This window comes from Bos grunniens, chromosome 13 (assembly GCF_055505025.1).
Source record: "Bos grunniens cultivar Pamir isolate PY7600 chromosome 13, Bosgru_T2T1.0, whole genome shotgun sequence".
Lineage (NCBI taxonomy): Eukaryota > Metazoa > Chordata > Mammalia > Artiodactyla > Bovidae > Bos > Bos grunniens.
In genome coordinates, this window is record NC_141177.1 from 47,084,208 (window position 1) to 47,103,840 (window position 19,633).

At 40.1% G+C, this 19,633-nt stretch overlaps 1 protein-coding gene across 2 annotated transcripts in view; it reads right to left on the minus strand.

The window, feature by feature from the left end:
- Nucleotides 1-19,633, minus strand: part of MPP7 (MAGUK p55 scaffold protein 7) — a 225,602-nt gene that overhangs the window by 77,122 nt on the left and 128,847 nt on the right. For both annotated transcript variants that reach the window (XM_086333868.1, XM_086333869.1), the window contains exons 4-5: nt 6,012-6,089; nt 3,517-3,597 (exon numbers count right to left, since the gene is read on the minus strand). In XM_086333868.1, the coding sequence (XP_086189994.1) occupies nt 3,517-3,597; nt 6,012-6,089 (159 nt within the window). The remainder of the gene's footprint in view (nt 1-3,516; nt 3,598-6,011; nt 6,090-19,633) is intronic.

Here is a 19,633-nt window from a genome sequence, read left to right on the forward strand (position 1 = left end):
TCCCACTCCTGACTGATGCCTGCCTCTTCTGGTCACCTCACACTCAATCTCCGGCTGTCACCTTATATGAACCACATCCTCTGTCTGCAAAGTATTCTTCAACCCTGTCTCCATTCCTATGTGCTCCACACTATTTCTGGGTGTTCCCTCTTTTTACCCACTATTTCTCCTATCGCCTTCACTATTCTTCATATGTGCTCATGTATCTTCCTCAAGGTGTATCTATGGGGACTGCACAGAATAGGCGCTGAATTTATATAAGAGTAAACGGACAAAGATCCAACTGTGCTGACATTTACAAATTACTGAAGAAAGTTTTAACGCTTTTCAAAACTGAGTTGGCAGATCTATAGAAATCACATATTATCGTGGGCTGTATACTTGGTTGTATACATATATGCGTGTTTTTAAAAAAATCATTATTACTTCGGAGGTACACTTCAGGTCTCCTTTCAATATTGTGAATTAAATATTTTAACTGGAAGAGCAATCTTCAAAAAGTAAATAATTAGTTCCCCTATCTCCCCTAATTACAGAAGGAAATGGCAACCTACTCCTGTCTTCTTACCTAAAGAACTCCATGGACAGAGAAGCCTGGTGGGCTACAGTCCCTGGGATGGCAAACAGTCGGACCCAACTGAGCAACTTGCACTCACTGTTCATGTATATATGTTATATTCTACTGCGCCTTGCTTTGCTCTCAGAAAAATGAAAAAAAAGCAAATATTTTCACTTGTTCCCAAGACAAAAAGTATCTGATTATGTTTTGAAATAGCTTAAAACTTATTTGGGAACTATACCTCTTAAAGTAATTACCTTCAAAAGAGAGATTTAGCGTGATGGTGGTTAGTAGAAATGATTTCGAGGAAAGTAATGTTAAACATTAGGGCAAACTGCAAAGAAAAATATTTTCTCCTCAAGACTAGTGAACTAGAAATTGTCACTGTCAACTGTACTGTCATGAGTCTGCAACATTACCCGTTTTCTACATATCATTTTCCTACATGAAAGGTGAATACACACCTTTCATGCTGACTTCTCACCCATTCCTTAGCCACTCTGTTATATAAATGTGAAAATAGACAAAATCATTCATCTGAGGTATTTTTGCCATAACAAAGTTTAAGCACTCAATTATAAAGCTTCATCCAATGGTGTTGCATGATGCCATCGTAAAGGGAAGAAAACCCACATTTCTCTTCCTTCTGGAGTTTGTTTCCTTTCCTCCTGTGTGCCTCCCTTTCTGCTCACACAAAACAAAACTCTCATTACCAAATGTGTGGGGGGTTTTCTCAACACCACGCGTTTTCTATGAGGCCAACCAAGTGTCCTGCAATTCAACCCAGTTCTGAGTTCATCTTCCAGGAGAGAGCACCAGGTCACCACTGCAGGTTGCCACCTGTGCTTCTGGTCAACCCACTGTAGATCAGAGGTTCCAATAACCCCCTCCATGGGTTTGAACAACTTGCTCCAGCAGGTCACAGGATTCAGGGAAGCACTTACATTTACCAGTTTATTAAAGGCTATGATAAAAAGACATAGATGAACAGCCAGATGAAGAGTTACACAGCGGAGGGTAGGAGTTTCTGCCCCATGGCACTGGGTGCATCCCCTTCCTGGTACATGGATGTGTCCTGAGCCTGAAAGTTCTCTAGACATTACACTTTGGGGATTTTGTGGGACTTTCTCATGTAGGCATAATCAATTCATCTATTATGATGCTTCCATGTTTGTAACATGAAGTCAAACTGGGGAGTGGGATCATTACTTAAAACTCATATGAAGATGAAAGCTTTGTTCCCCCCAAATAACCATCAACTTTATAAAATCTTTAATTTCTAAAACATAATTGGTGAGAGAGTAAGGCTGAAAATTCTAAGCTTCTAATCCTGGCGTGGTCTTGCTGGTGACCAACCTCCAGATAGGAGCCTACCCAGAGTTACCACATTAGAACAAGAGATGCTCCTATTGCCCTTATCACTTGGAAAGTTACAAGGTTTCCAGGAGACCTGGGCCCAGGACTGGGTCAGAGACATATGTACGTACAACAGACGCTCCCAGTGCTCTCATCACTCAGGAAACTATCTAGGAACCTGGGGCAGACACTGATACACACACATCTTCTATTACCTCATAACCAACTGAGATCCAACACTGCTCTCTCCAGCCAAACACCAGTTTCCATCCAGTATACCCTCCTAATTACTAGCTTTTCCATTTCAAACACTCTTGAATGGAATACGAAAAACACATTTTGTTTGCTGGGGGTCAGAAACATTCCTCTTTAGTTTCTAAAATTCAAACCAAGATAATACTCTCAAAAAGGAGCTTACCAAGCACCTCAATGTTACTCTCCCTATGTTCTGATTAATGTCAGCTTTCCACGTGCAGAACATGGAAGGGCCCAGTGAAGAACTTTCCAGAGCATTCATGAATCTCCCCTAAGCTCTTCACTTTCTGTGTACTCTTTCTTCAATATCAGGCAACCATTTTACAGTAATAGGATCTTTCTTCTTCTAGAACTAAATGCGACAAACCTTCTCTGCACCAGCCAATTCATCTCACATCACTAATCATAGTTCATTTACCCTTTTTTCAGATATACATTCATATGCTTTATATTTGCTTATATGGTTGAGAAATCATAGGCCATACATGTTCTCACTTTATGTTTTATTTAATACTTTCTTTTTCTGAATATCAGCTTAAGACTATATATAGTACCACTGCAAAGGAGATTTTTCAAAAAAGGTAGAAATCATCACTTTTTGCATTTAGGTGGACATTTTCATTCAACAGTCTATAAATGCTTAACAGAAATATGAGATACCTGATCACTTTAATGACATAATTACCTATCTATATGTTATTCTGACTCCTGAACAATATTTCACACACAAGTAGATTAGTTATCAAATCCAAAATGTATAGGTTATGTTGACCAATCACAGCTGGAGGAAAAATAAGTGATAAACTTGTACAAAAAATGGTGGGGAGAATCAAGATGGATCTACCAATATTTTACTGGAAAACTGCATTGCTCTATAAAATAGCAGGGTGCATTAAAACACAAATTGATAGAGGAGGGGGCAGGAAATGGAGAGGAAACTGGAGGAGGAAGAGGAATGCTGACAAGGTCCCATAGAGAAATAGATATTGTTGTCAAACACACTGGCACACCATTAACTAGCCAAGTAAAACAAACCTACACAAAATCACTTAATAGGTTCTGTATCCTGTACTCTAAACTTCATTTAAAAGAAAAATGACCTTGAAGCTCCATTCTGTTTTCCAACTTAAATCATGAGCCTCCCAATTTAAGTATTTTATAGATTGTCACAACATCATCATCAAAAACTCAACTCTTCTTCCTTAACAGGATTAAAGTGATTAAAATACTGTGCACTATTTGAAAACACATTTACTTGAAAATTGATGGTTGAAACAAAATTCATCTCAACTCCCAGAAAGTGGCCCTTTTTGGAGATATTTATTACGGGTGTCACACATCCTCACCTTCACATTGGGTTTTGACAGTAGCTTCAACAGCTCTCTGATCTCACTGTTTAATGGCTTGTTCTGAAGCTCCTCCGCCAGCTGCACGGGAGATCACATTGACATGAAGAACAGTTAGTGAGAACAGGGTGTGCTCCACCTGTGACAACTGAGAAGCTATCTTGCTACTTTCCAGCGATTAAGCTCAAGTCAGCAAGAAAGAAAACAGACTATCAATCACTGCTCTTCTTTTGAGGCTCTTAGTAGCCCTGCTTTCAGACCCAGCTCTCGGCTGAGTACAACTCAAGAAATCGTATCAGCCAGATCCCTTTCTGATTTATTGCAATGAGGGCAAACCCCAGCACTTCATCTGCAAAATGGTCTTTTGCATGCAGACAAAGGACCACTTGTAAAAAGGACTGGATCAAGCGTTGACATCGTAAAAAGAAAAAAAGAAGAAAAAAAAAAAAAAAAAAACAGAAAAAAGAACTTCTGAATGAGGTGGTGAAATCTACAGGGTTTCCAAAAACCCACAGTAGCTTGCTGTTTAGAGCTGGGGTAAAAAGAACGAGAATGCCCCTAAAAGAGCAAATGATGTGAAACTTTTATTATGTTTACCTACACAGTCTGTTACATATAAAATAGGTTAATCATAAAATGACTTATAATAGCTTGACAACTATGCTGGTCCCACAGATCCTGACTGTTCTCTGACCAGGATTATAAATTCCCATTGGTCGCTTCCAGCTAGAGAAAGGAGCAGAGCTTGGACCCTACCTGGTATTCTTCATAAAGAGGGGCTTTTTATCAAAATCTCTATGCAATCTTAGGCTCTAAGAAGGATCATAACATTTTCATAAGAAGAAAAGCAAGATTCAAGTAGGAAAAAAAAAAAACATTCAAAATATGAAAAATGCAGCACAGAATGCAAAATATGTACATATATTTTCATTTAAAAACCCTTCTCAAAACACTGCATCAAATTTCCATTTGTCCCTATAGTTTCTAGCAAGTTAAAAATAATTGTTATCTCGGGAAAGGACTTTTCTCTAAATGAGGGGTGTAATAATAAATTATACACAGAAAATAAGACCAGATAAAATTGATACATTCACTGAATATATTTCAAAAGGTACTTTTCCTTTTTCAAGGTAACAATTTTACAAAATTTTTAATTTACAAAAAGACACAAAGGGCTTTTTGCACTTTTAAACATTTAAACACTTCTGAGATGAATTACAAAATGCTAAGATTATATTTGCAAAAAAATCTCTAATTTAAAAAATGTACAATATGTTGTAACATGATTGGGCCTCAATTACATTGTTTTATAAATAAATATTTTCCCAAACTCTCAACAGTAAATGTTTTAAAACTGGTTTTCAAGGTTTTCCCAAGTTTCAAGTGTTTAGGTTCTGCAACTCAGAGGTAAGTTTCTTCACAAAACATGTATATTGCAACATCCTTGTAATTTGTAATCTCTGTAGCCACAAATGGAAGAAAGAAACGGGAACTAAACAGAAAATATACAAATAGATTCACCATACAAGCTTTATTTTCTACTAACAAAGAAAAATCAACCTCTGAAGATGGTTAGTTTTTGTTTTTATAATTATTATACTTATAGCTCTAATCTCTTACTAAACTGAACTATAGTTTTATCATAGTAGTTTAAAATATTAAAAAACATGGCGGATTCATTTTGATGTTTGGCAAAACTAATACAATTATGTAAAGTTTAAAAATAAACTAAAATTAGAAAAAAATAAAAAATAAAAAAAAATAAAAAATAAAATAAAATATTAAAAAACAGCAGGCTGAAGGATGTCACTAAAACCAGCTTCCACACCACATGTGCTTCTTGTCCAGCTTAAGTGTCCCCCTCCAGTTTATCCAGGTCTGTGCTCAATTCATCTGAGTCCGAAAGTTAACAGTAAGAAACAGCAAGTTAGTTCCCTGTCCCACATTTAAAATAAAATTATAGCTACAGGAAATTAACTACTCCATCAATGCCAACTGCAGCTCAAATTTATTTTTTGGTTATGAAGGTAATTTGGAAAGGTCTCACATCCATAAATCATTACCATGCTTTATAATCCATTTTAAAAACAACCCTGTCTTTTTATGTATTTCATCCACCTCATTCCTATGCTAGCATCTGTCGTTTTCAGGACTGTCAGCGATAGAGCCATCTCATTTGTCTCTATTTCTCCAAAGCATTTCTCTTGCCTGGGACTTTCTCAGACACTGACAGCTGATAGCATCTCTCCCCACAGAGGCACAGCCTAAAATTTCTATTCTGTAGTTACCAAGGCAGGACTAGAGGGCATCTCCATGCAAAATCTTTAAGATAGGAAAGTGAAGGAAAATCAGCGTAGCGTCAGTGTAAACTCAGTGGTAAACTCAGGCCTTTCAGTTTGCAGTCCCAGAGTACACGCATCTGTCTGCACTAGGATGAGTCCTGCCCCCGGGGGTCACGGAGGACGAGTCCCCCTGAGCTGGGAAGGCACACTTACATCATCGGCCAAGGCTGCCGCGCCCTGAAGGATGGGCACAGGGTTCTGCTTCTCGTAGTAGTGAAGTTTCTCATGAATCTGGAAGAAAGGCAAACGAATATAAGTTCACCTGCTAGCGAACCACCTGAGACATTTACACATTCTGATCATTTCAATAGAAACTGGTCTACTGAACATTCTAGACAAACATGTTTCTATAAACCCACAGATGACAATAGGTGTGCATAGTTCATCTAGTAAGACACTTCCATGTTTGTAACATGAAGTCAAACTGGGGGCAGGGGGTGGGATTATCGTGACACAGAACTCATGCGAAAATGAAATCTTTGTTCCCCCAAATAACCATTAGTTTTATAAAATCTTTAATTTCTAAAACATAATTGCTTCAATACTTCGAGCAGTGGTCGTAGGTTATATTCCTGCTAAAAACATAAATTATGATTAAAGCTAAGCAAGAAACTGGCAGCCACATCCTGACAGTTGGTGTGTAATAACGGCCCAGAACGAAGAACCAGGCGACATGCAGACTAAGGGCCACCCCTCCAGGAAGACATCTCACCCAGCACAATGCTCCTTCACTCCTTTTTTTTTTTACCCCCCGCACCCATTCAAACTTCTACAAAACAAAGGGATTTCTCATAACTAGAGACATCTCTCATAACTATTCAGCTTCAGTTTTTCATTTTGGAAAACCAGTAAAATTCTCTTAATCAGGATAATTTTATTCTTCACTTCCCATCACCATTACCCCAGGAACACAAAAGAATATATTTTAATGCATTATAAGCCAACTGAGTTCCTTAAAAAAAAAAATCTAGAATGATAGTTAATAAAAAATAAATTTAAAAATACAAGTAGAAAGATAGTTACGAAACGAAAGGTGCTTTGACAAACGTATAACTCTCGGCACCTAAGTGTAATCTATTTCAGCTCTTACATGGGTGCCTTTATATTTTATGCTTGAAAATATACGTTAGCCTCTTTGTATTTACATTTGAGATGACTGCTCCCCCACTTATATATGAAAAACGGTTGTATCTCATGATTTCCTGTTTTTAATAGGTATCAAGTAAAATACTCTCTTAATTATGCTTGAAACTAAGCAAACTCTCGTAAAAAGTCTGGAAGACAGATTTTATTTTGATTAGCCAGATGCTATTGCTAAGAGAGGATTCTCTTACCTTGTTGGCAACTGCAATGCAGAGCATCAGGGAAAGAGTTTTGACACTTATGATATTACCAGAATGATCAAGGTAATGTTCTTATTTAACATCTTGGAAGCTTGCAACTTTTATCATATTATGAAAATAAATTTTAGAGAATACAAGCTATGAAACAAGTAATAGTTGATTTGAAGAAACTATTAAAGTATACTCTAAAATAAAAACCAACCATCCTAAAAGTTAAACTCATTTTGCTTAAATAATTATCAATAATTAGGTCACTTGAACAGATACTGACATAGAATACTAAACTTCCTTGCTCACAAAACTCATCTAACTGTATTGCAGTTACTTGTGTAAGCGTCCTGCCTTCCTGCAACAATAAACCCCAAAGCTTATCCAAATCAGGCTTTCACCATATGCCTGTACTACCTCAGACTAGTCATTAGTATTCTTAATAATATGGCTTCAATGAGTTTAGTAGATTTTAATTCCGTGACCCTCACAAGAACACTGAAAGGTAGACAGCATCGTCTTACAGATAAGCAGATACACAGTTAAATGACTGGCTGTGGTCCCACAAATAGTAAATGGAGGAGCTGGGATTTAAAACTCAGCCATCTGGCTCAGCATCAGAGCACTTAATCACTCCACTAGTCTGTCTCAGACTAACATCTCATCTACATTCTCCACTGACCTCATTCACAGCTGAGTGAATGTGACAGAAAGGAGGCTGGACAGAGAGGTGACAAATCACAATGGCTGTTGCCAGTGACAACAGGATGACTGACAGTTCCCGTCCACCCCTCCCCCTTGGTTTTTCCTTTCTTCTGGTTGCTCATTTTTCTAAATTTATCAAACTACTATAATTATAACCTAAAATTACATGCCCCAAATAAGTGCTTTATCTCTCCATTTAATTTGCTTCTTCTGAGTGTCTTTTAAAAACAGCTTCCTCTTCCTACATCATCCTCTCTAGATCCTCACCCAGGGGTGTAAGAGTCCATCCCTCCTTGCCCATTCCTGGACTCTGTACTATACTAGCAATATTTTAAATGTTCTCCTAGAATTTCCAGATACTGGAAACCCTTTGTTCACACGTGTGCTACTTCAAAACATAATTTTAAAAATTAAGTTGGTTAGCAAAGTAAAAATTACTCTAAATAATTTTGAACTGTTCACTGTTTCCAAACATACTGAAATTCTGTTTTTTTACTAGTATTTAAAACGGCTGTTATTCAGTAGCTCAGTCGTGGTCACTCTTTGCAACTCCATGGACTGAAGCCCGCCAGGCTTCTCTGTCCATGGGATTTCCCAAATAAGAATTCTGGAGTGGGTTGCCATTTTCTTCTCCAGGGGATCTTCCTGAGCCAGGGATCAAAGCGACATCTCCTCCATTGCAGGTGGATTCTTTACCACTGAGCCACGAGGGAAGCCCAGTATACTAGGAACAAAACTTTAAAACCAAACTGATGTAAAAAACTCTAATATACAAACAGGTAAAATGTACAGACGTGGCCCCAAGGTTCACAAAGAAACATTCTGAGGCTGGACCTGCCCTGCTTGCCAGTAGCTGAGTCACTGGCCATGGGGTTCCTGGACTGAGCAGGGCTAGTGGATCTGAGGAACTGAATTTTTTATTTTCATTTAAAAATTCCTATGGGACCAGTGGCTTTTATATTAGATAACATGGCATCACTTTATATTATTCACTCTGTAATGCCCCAGAAAAGTTCACGCTGATATATAGTTTGGCAAGTTCCCCTGAGGGGTAACATTCTGGAATCCAAAAGACAGATAAATAATCCAAGATGTCCTTTAGCAATAAGACAAATAGCATCCCTTACTAAATACAATGGATTACCAAATCTGAAAAATCTCATTTATTTTAACTAAACATTTCCCTTTGCAGATTCAACTACATAATAAAAGTGTACTTCGTTTTTCTCCCTTTTAGAATAAGAGAGCAAAAATGGAAGAAACTGAAGATAGAAAGAAGCTAGAGGTTAAAAAAAACTGGACAGAAGAGGAAACTCTGGTTACATTAATTTCATATGTTAAAAATATATGCAATTATTCAAAAAAAATCCTAATAAGGAATGGCATGTGTTAAAATGTTTACAACACACTATTAAGAAAAAAGGACAATTCAAAACATATATATATTTATGCGCCATTAAATAGTTTTCATAAGGGCTTGTTTTCTATAATTATATTTCTAAACAGAAGAGAAGTCATTTAAAATAAAAATCATTTCTAGAGGTAACCAGGTCTTATAGGAAAGTTCTAAGTACCTTTATATACATTCACATCTTGAAAATAAATGTTCAATGTTTGTAAGGAAATCTGGTGCCAATATTCTGATTTTGGTACATGTTCAGTAGAAACTGCCTTAAATAAGCTTCAGTAAATAAAGCCTGACTAGTCTCGATGCAATCATTTGTTTTAAATGACGTCTCAATGACGTGTGGAGGTAAACTGCCAAACACAGCCGAGGTTATCTGATTGATAGTAAATAAATCAAAGCTGTAAAATCCTTTCCTTGCCTTCTATTATGAGTATTAAAAAGCACTGAAAAGAACCACACGGTAGTTTGAATCTCTGCTGTGTTCAATCACAGTACTCATCCAAAAGTCGCACGTGTTTGCATACAGATACTACATGCACGCACATGTGTGCACACACGCCCCATCTCCCTCCTTTATTTAAAACACAGAGAGGAGGGAATTCGGTATTAAAAGAAGATCCACTGGTCACAATGACAGCCAAGAATTACACATGATATTGTGTAAACATTTCTTTAAATGAAAGTATTCTAATGGCTGAGACCCTCTTTTAAAACTAATAATTTACTCTTTCTCCAAAAGGAAAAAAAAAAAAACTTTAGCTCAAGAGAAAAAAAAAGGATGCGGAAGAGACGTTGTGAATTTAAAACTAAGAAAACAAGAAAGAGCAGAGGCAGCGGTGCCAGCTGCGCGTCCTCCCGTGTCTCACAGACCTCGTCTCCCTCTCAGGGCTAATTTTCTTGGCTGACACCTCCAGAAAAAAACAAAAAATGTTATAAAACTGATGAGAGTTGAATGCTTGTTTTATTCTTGCTTTTAAGGTGATAAACTGGCTTCACAGCGCCATAGACACTATCTTGTGAAATCAGTATCTACACGCTCTAAATTTATTAAGAGTATTTTTAGAGAATGAATGCTCAAATCCACAAAATGTGTTATAGTACATACATACTGTTTTTCCTATCTGACCAATTAATATGAGTTCTCTTTAGAGGTTTCCAAGTACCAACCCATCCCTGTATTCCCACCATGAACTTCATGTGTTATAACATATTGGTCTTTAATCAGTGGAGAATTCCATTGACCAATACTTTATTTAGAATTTCTGCATCAATATGCATAACTAATACTGCTACTTCTTTTGGTCCCTACTGGGTCTTTGATATCAACGCTACACTTTGATTATTTTGAAACTATGGAAGCTTTCTCCCTTTATGTGTTCTGCTGCCGCTGCTGCTGCTAAGTCACTTCAGTCATGTCCAACTCTGTTCGACCCCACAGATGGCAGCCCATCAGGCTTCCCCGTCGCTGGGATTCTGCAGGCAAGAACACTGGAGTGGGTTGCCATTTCCTTCTCCAATGCATGAAAGTGAAAAGTGAAAGTGAAGTCGCTCAGTCATGTCCGACTCTTAGCGACCCCATGGACTGCAGCCTGCCAGGGTCCTCCGTCCATGGGATTTTCCAGGCAAGAGTACTGGAAACATCTAAATACCAGTGGAGTGATATCTTTCTTAAATATTTGATGGTGTTCCCCTGAGAAACCAGCTGACTCTGGTATTTTGATATTTTACTTCCTCTGCTTTGTTAATAGCAATTCCTCCAATTTGTTGTTTCTATGTGTCCTAGTAGGTGCAGAAAATACTATTCCCTAGAAAGTTACCCATTTTTGTCTGGCTTTAAAAAGAGCTATCTGGAGCTACTCAAACAAAATAGTCTCTTAGAAGTCTGTAAATTTACTCCATAGTTTTTCTCTTGTTACCATTTCTTATTTGGTGTTTGTACTTTTGATCTACACTCTCGATATTTAGTAAGACCAAACTTCTTAGCCCTTTATTCTTATACAAAGCTTTTTGGATCCTATAATCAAAGAAGAACCAAGTAGGTATGTCTTAATTTCATTCTCTCTCTGCATCCTGGGAGTTTTCCTGAGATCTAACTTCCCTTTTACTCTTTTAAGCCTTGTCTAATCTCTGATGAACCTAGATACAGAGTTTTTGGGGTGATTTTTTTCTTTTTTAATGACTATACTTTTATTTCTGTAGTTCAAAGAATTTGACAGATCTTTCTGTTCTCTTTTCCTACCACCAGTTATTATGATCAAGGCCTTCTTTTGTGACTAATATCACTTTAAATATCCTTATTTTATAGGCTATACAACATTGATTATATAGAGTGCTTAGGTTTTAATCTTGCTGTTGGTGGTGTCTGGTGATTAGACGCTGAAGATAAACTATATTCTCAAACGCTCTGTAATTGAGGGTTGTTAGAAGTCTTCAGTTGGGTGTTACATGAAGGAGTCCTAGGTAAAAGGTATCAGATCAGATCAGATCAGTCGCTCAGTTGTGTCCGACTCTTTGCGACCCCATGAATCACAGCACACCAGGCCTCCCTGTCCATCACCAACTCCCAGAGTTTACTGAGACTCACGTCCATCGAGTCAGTGATGCCATCCAGCCATCTCATCCTCTGTCATCCCCTTTTCCTCTTGCCCCCAACCCCTCCCAGCATCAGAGTCTTTTCCAATGAGTCAACTCTTCGCATGAGGTGGCCAAAGTACTGGAGTTTCAGCTTTAGCATCATTCCTTCCAAAGAAATCCCAGGGCCTTTACAGAAATATTTTTTATTTGCTTCCGATAGGTGACATAGAACCATCACCAGCCCCTCTGCTTAATTTCACAGCCCAGGGCGCTTGGATTTTGTAGGTAAAAAACTCAAACCCCAAGCCATGGACCAACCAACTCATGGTTATAATTCTTAAAGTAGACTTTCTTCTGTTCCTACCTAATCCCAAGAAGAGACAGATCAGATTCCTCACCCTCCCCCGAGAAAGTGACTCAGAATTTTCCTTCCCTTCCCATTCACTAACAGAGTAACCATTTTCTCTGTTTCTCAATATCTCCTGCAGCCAGAACGTCAAGACAGTGGCCCCCTACCCCACCTCTGGCCATTCCCCTCATCACAGACACAACTGAAGCTCAACAGCCAGTTACCTGTAGAGCATTCCGTTTTCACCTCATTTCTAAAACAAGTGATTTTCCTTTCTTTCTTACAAGCTCAGTAATGTATTTTTTTAATAGCTTGCGATTCTTACCCAGAACTTCGAAGAACTTCTTGTAAGAATTACAAGACTGGGTCAGTAATTTAATGTAAATTAATTCTGGCATCTAATAAAGTAGCATCCGGTTCCCTTGTGTAGTATTATTAGAAAAGTGAGGGGAAAAAAATCACTTTTTGCTTCTAGGAGGAGATTCTAGGTACTTTTATATTTGAACTTTCATGAGTAATTAGGTTCATTTGGCTAGGGAGATCCATTTTGGTCAGTGTTTCTACCTGAATAGTTCATTTAATTTGAATTAACTTTTTGATGGTTGAAGGAGAGACCCTTACGTTTGTCTTCAGACTGTTGTTCTCTGTGACATGAGTTTATGAGTATGCTTGTGCTTACAAGCACAACAGAACTTTGAGCCTGTAACTATTCCTGGGACACAGCCAGAATGGGGAGAGGGGAGCCCTTGCTACTTTGCCTGCAATTTAGGCCAGGATGCTGGCAACATTGCTACAAAAATTCTTATAAGGGACATAGGATAAAGTGGTTGTAAATACCAAAAAAACAGTTTTTAGGTTTAAGATAAATTATAAAAAGCAACAAACTTGATTTTGGTTGACTATGTAGTGCTTCTATTTGAAACTACTTCCCAGAACTTTCTCGGCAGATCGGATTCCTTTAGTTCCCAGAACAATATTCTAGAGGGAGTAGCCAGGGCATTAAAGTGTCTTTGGAATGTGTTAGTGATTCAACAAAAACTGAACTTGAATTATTCACTCCAGAAGTATATAAACCATCCAATATTTGTACATACCTCGTTCATTCTTCCCCTCATAGTGAAATGATCAGATTTGCCATTAAAAAAAGATCTGTTATTTCAATAATAATTGAAAAGCCAGGAACTGCTAAATGTTCATCAGAGAGATGGAAGATGGTATCGCGAATGGCAGATGGGGTAATGTAAGGTCATGGAACTGGGACAGGTCTCAGGATACAAGTAGCAATAATTATGTTCTAGGCTTACTTGGAGTTTACATGTTAACATGCAAGCACTGTCATTACAGCTGTAAAAGAAAGTCTTCATGTTTCATATGCTGCCACTTACTCCCCTAATGTGATGTTACCAAGAGGTGGGTCTATAGGGGGTGATCAGGTCAGGAGAGCAGCGATCCCCTGAAAGAGGTTAGTGCTCTAAAAAGAGAGATCCCAGAGGGTCCCTCCCCCTCCTTCCCCAGTCCACAGGGGAGGACACAGAACAAAATGAGGGATGTTTATGGTCCAGGAAGCAGGCCCTCACCAGACCTCAAACCTGCTGCAGCACTGATCCTGGAAGTCCAGCCTGCAGAAGAGCGTAACAATAGTACCTAGAGTGCCTATTCTTGTTGTGTAGTGGCAACGTTGTGTCCAGCTCTTTGTGACCCCACGGACTGCAACCCACCAGGCTCCTCTGTCCATGGGATTTCCCCAGGCAAGAATACTGGAGTGGCTTGCCATTTCCTTCTCTAGGGGATCTTCCCAGTCCAGGGATCGAACCTGTGTTTCCTGCATCGCAGGTGGATTAGTTACCACTGAGCTACCTGGGAAGCCCTAAAACCTATGACATAGGGGTACTGTGAAAATTAAAGTAACCATTAAAAGAGCTTCACAGTGTCTCTAGAAAATAGAAGATACCCCCAAAATGATAGAGTATGTCCTGATTTTCCCTCAGACCCTCCACTAACATTCCAAGGAGAGGACACACTAGTTTCTCCTTGACAATATCACATCGCACACACATAAGATACAGTTAATGCCTGAAGATAAAACGTCGAAGCAAAATTACCACCTTGGTGCAAGCAGAAAACACACGTTTCTGATTAAATGCCATCCCCTATCCCAACATGTCTTCAAAAACAAAGTAAAAGAATAAATGAACTTGAATGAAGGTAGTGGCCACAGGGTTAAGAAAGCCCGGGTGAACGCAGAAAAGGAAGATGTTAAATCTGACCACAGCAAGTAGCAAATGGAGAGAGCACAAGACCCATGGGATTTCCTGGCAGAATGTGGTCTGTGATGAAAAATGTAAATGGGCACATTTGTCCCCATGTGAAAAAAGGACCCATGTAAAGCAAGCATCACTCTGGATGCCCTGTTCCCAAAAAAGAAAGTCCTGTCTTTCGGGAGAAGAAAGGACAAACTCCTCACACAGAAAATTAACTGCTAGATGGAAGGGTTCTTGGAAAAGGACAGTCGCCGCCAGAATTACTTCGGAGACCACACCAAACTAGCCATCATGGTTGGCTCTCATCTCCCTATGGGAATTTAAAGACCCTTTGCCCACAACCCCAAGTTCTGTTGAAGTTGATGAGGAAACGCATAGTTTTGAGATGAGCTAGGATCTGGTAAAGAGAGTGCAATACATTCCAACGTGACTATATGGAAAACGAGTGTTAGAATCCAGACTTCACTCACAGTAGAAACACCCAGCAATCATAAATTAGTTGTCACTTCCTTACTCAGATCTGTCTATGCTTTGACACTGCACTTGAGATTAAGGGTAGGCTGCCAGTGCACCTTGAAATTCAAAGTAGCTGGGCTCCTGCATGGCCCAGCCCCTACCTGATTCCAGCTGGAGCTGTGCCTCCAGCAAGTGCCAATCACAGGGACTTTATGCTAGTTCCTCACCCCCCGGGCCTCCTCCTCCATCAGGGCATTCACTCTGCCTGCTATGCTGCTGAGCTATGCGGGTGCCCCCACACAGCTTTGGGTCTCAGCTCAAATGTCACTTATACAAAAACACAGCCCGAGGGTCCCACCCACTCAAATTAGCACCCCCCACTATCTGTCCTGATATTCCCCCCTTTTTTTGATCATCACCCTTACCAGATTTCAGATTCGCTGACAATTTCTCTATTGGCTTGCACCTGTCCCCATGAGATAATGAAATGCATAAACTAAGGGCAATGTCCCTAGAGTTCCTACTATATCCTTCGCTCCTAGTCCAATATCCCTCATAAAACAGAAGCTCAAAAGTTATCATTATTATTCATGATAAAGGGATCTATGAATCTTGAAATCCCAACTAGCCAGTAACATTCTAAGATCACAGTTTAAAAGGATGGTGTGATTTTTTTTCCTTCTTGCCTCCAAACTGATGTCTAGTGCCCATAGCTGAAGAAAAAGTGCTAAGTCCACGTGCGTGCTAAGTCACTTCAGTCAGGTCCAACTCTTTGCAATCTTATGGACTGTAGCTGACAGGCTTCTCTGTCTATGAGATTCTCCAGGCAAGAATACTGGAATGAGTTGCCACGGCCTTCTCCCCATCTCTTATGTCTCCTGCAATGGCAGGTATGTTTTTACCACTAGCTGTTGGAAGCTACCTGGGAAGCCAGTTAAGTACCGTCTAAGAAAATATCCAACAACTAGAAATGTATCTGTCGAGAGCTGTAGAGGTGGTTGAACTATAACCATCGACCATGGCTACTGCCCCATCTGTCCCTTCCCTGTGTGTGCATGTAGAGAGTATGTGTGTGTATGTAATTCTATGCAAAAGAAGACAAAGAAAAATCATCTTATCAAGGCAGGAAAAGAGAAAACTAGGAATAAGGAGTCTTCAGCCTAGCGAAGCAATCCTCTAAGAGAATCCCTCACGGAGAATGAAATACAGATAACAAAAGATACTGAAAAGATACTCTCCAGCTCAGGCGGCCAACTAGTTGGTTTAGCCTTTGTGTCGATCTAACCAGAGGATGGAGAGCAATGAGAAGAGATGGCAGGATAAATCTAGAGTGGTGGGGGCACTCCCGCTTGGTCTGCAATGACATTTGGATTCCCTGGGTGCGTAAAGGGCCCCCTTTGAAGGTAGTAGCTTGAGCTGCCTTGCTGGTACCCCAGCCAACTGCACAGCAAAGGCTGTCATCACACCAACTGTGCCCCAGGAGAGATGTAACTTCTGTGTCCTTAACACAAAGAGATACACATGCCAGGAAGTGTGTCAGTCTGAAAAGCAGCAACAATGTGGACAATTAAGCAAAAAATAGTGTCCCATTCCCCCCCCACAACCTCTTTTTGGGAGTAAAAACCTCCCAAACTTGATCTCCCAAGAGTAAACCAGGCCTTCTCCAAGGGGAGACAGAGAGAGAGAGAGAGAGAGACAGATGAGGGTAAGGGGTGGAGGGGAGAGGGTGAGGAGTTGTGTTTGTGTGTGCATAGAGGGGTGAGGGGATGAAACGACATACTGCCTACCCCACCCCATCAGCTTGGCTACCCCTGGCTGGCCCTAGGGAAGGAAGAAGGTGAGATATAAATCCGATATGACATGGGAGCCTTAAACTGGTCCTTTAATACCTGAAAAGGTCTTGGGAGTTATAGACTTTGAAAGAAATTTTGCTTAAGAGATAGAAAAGCTAGTCTCAATGTAACAAAGTTTGGTACAGGGACTGAAGGAAAATTAAAACTGCCTTTTATTTGCACTGAGCTGTTCAATGTGCTGATAACAGTGGTTCCAAATAACTGCCATCTCACACTTTCTGTATCAGATCCCCTTCGTCCTCTTAAAATTCACTGAGGACCTCAAAGAGTTCTTGAAAGTGAAAGTGTTACTCGCTCATTCGTGTCCAACTCTCTGAGACCCCATGGGCTGTAGCCTGCCAGGCTCCTTTGTCCGTGGAATTCTCCAGGCAAGAATACTAGAGTGGGTTGCATTCCCTCCTCCAGGGGATCTTCCCCACCCAGGGATCGAACCCGGGTCTCCTGCATTGCAGGCAGATATTTTACCATCAGACTCTTATGTGAAGCAGATTCTTATGTGGGTCTTTTTCATTGATATTTGCAGCAGTGAAATTAAAACTAAGAATTTTTAAATTTTTAGTAATTTAGAATAACCACTATGTTAACATTTTTCATAAAATACAAACATTTTCAGAATAAAAATTTTAGAAAGAAGTTATACTATTTTACAAATTTATCAATATCTTTCCATTCTGGCTGAAGCAGCTGAATTCTCCAGTGTGCCTCTGCATTCAGTGTGTTGGGACAGGTCACTTTGGTTGAAATACAAGAAGAAAATCAGGCCTCACATAAGCTGGGAGGAGGAAGTCATATTATTTCCACTGATTGTGGAGAGTCTTGGGACTCAGTGCTCAAGAGATGGCTACAGGTGGCAGGCATTTAGGGGTGAGCTGCAATGTGAACTCTGAGGCGATATCCATGAGCCTCCCAGATTACATCACAATTATGGACCTCCTCTGCCCTCCACATGGCCCTCTGTCCATGTATAATTTTGTGATTTCAGGCATTGTTCATGTGGAAAACAGTGCTTCAACGAGTTACGTGAGTTTTCCAAATATTTACACATTTCATGGCACAACAACAGAATCATATTCACTAATATAACCACAGATCTCATGGTGTTGGCCGACACAGGTCTTCAAAATTCTAGCAACTCTTTGAAAGCTTGAATTTTTAATCATTGGCAACACTATGGTGAATTGCCATCCCTGAAGTGACAGGCTGACTTCAATTATTTGAGAAAATGTTTTCCAAACATCACCTCATCTGAATAAATGTAGTTTCTATATTGGTCATTCTGAGAGGTGCAAATGGTATCCTATGAAAAAGGTAGCTGGTTTAGTTCTCAATCCTACAACTGCTCTGATCCAAAGGGCTTCTGAGTACATCTCCCATCTTCTGTGTTACAAGGACTTGAGGGTAGAAAGACACGTCCTCCATAGTTGTAATTTAATGCAATTAATCTTTTTTTGCTTGACCAAGCACATTCTTAATTAAATCTGACATTTGTTTCCTACTGTGTGTGTGTGCAGTAGTAAGAACGTAATGATGACCAACTGGCACCACGTGGGACCACTGCCCCGACTTCTGTGGACACACCGGTACTCTTACCCACCAATGCAAATGCCAATCCAGTAATAAAAAGTAAATAACATCATAGTATTATTACAAAAACAGCTTTGACCTTGCAGACCCCTGAAAGTCTCTAGGACCCTCAGGGTTCCGCAGACCACACTTTGAGAATCAAGTCGCCACTATATAAAATTCTGAGTGCCTATGGCATCACTGACTCGATGGACGTGAGTCTGAGTGAACTCCAGGAGTTGGTGATGGACAGGGAGGCCTGGTGTGCTGCGATTCATGGGGTCGCAAAGAGTCGGACACGACTGAGTGACTGAACTGAACTGATGGTAAATGAAAGCAGAAGCTAACATTTCTTTGTGGCTGTCCCACCCACAGTGAACTGTTCTGACTCTAGAAAAACAATGTTAATATTTTCTACCTTACTCACACTTTCTTTGGGATCCAGCATTTGACCTGAAACCACAGGTCCGGGTTCCTGATACCTATTACTCTCAGAATGAGGTGGTGCACATGTGCAGGCAAAGTCACTTCAGTCATGTCCGACTCTTCACGACCCCAGCAGACTAGCCCACCAGGCTTCTCTGTCCATGGGGATTCTCCAGGCAAGAATACTGGAGTGGGTTGTCATGCCCTTCTGCAGGGGATCATTTCAATCTAGGACTGAACGCGTGTCTCCAGCACCTCCTGCATTGGCAGGCAAGTTGGTTCCTGATACCTATTACTCTCAGAACCAGGTGGTACTTTTCCATAAAGCCATGTGTTTCAAGTCTGAAAAGTGGTGACGAGAAGCTTTAAATGAAAGACTGGTGGTGGTTTAGTTGCTAAGTAGTGTCTGGCTCTTGCGACCCCATGGACTGTAGGCTGCCAGGCTCCTCTGTCCATGGGATTTCCCAGATAAGAATACTGGAGCGAGTTGCCATTCCCTTCTCCAGGGGATCTTCCTGACCCAGGGATTGAACCAGCATCTCCTGCATTACCAACTGAGTCACCAGGGAAGCCAAGTAAAAGACTAAGTATACTTTAAAGAGTTAAACACTTGCCTGGAAAATCCCATGGACAGAGGAGCCTGGTAGGCTGCAGTCCATGGGGTCGCGAAGAGTTGGACATGACTGAAGTGACTTAGCAGCAGCAGCAAAGAGTTAAGCAGAGACACACAACAGGTTTCAGCATTCCATGAAATTTAGGTTGGCTCCATCCCTTAATGTCTCATTATTCACATTTTTGTCAGAGTCCTGACATTTGATGTCTTTCACTCTGGCCTGTTGCTGCAAATGT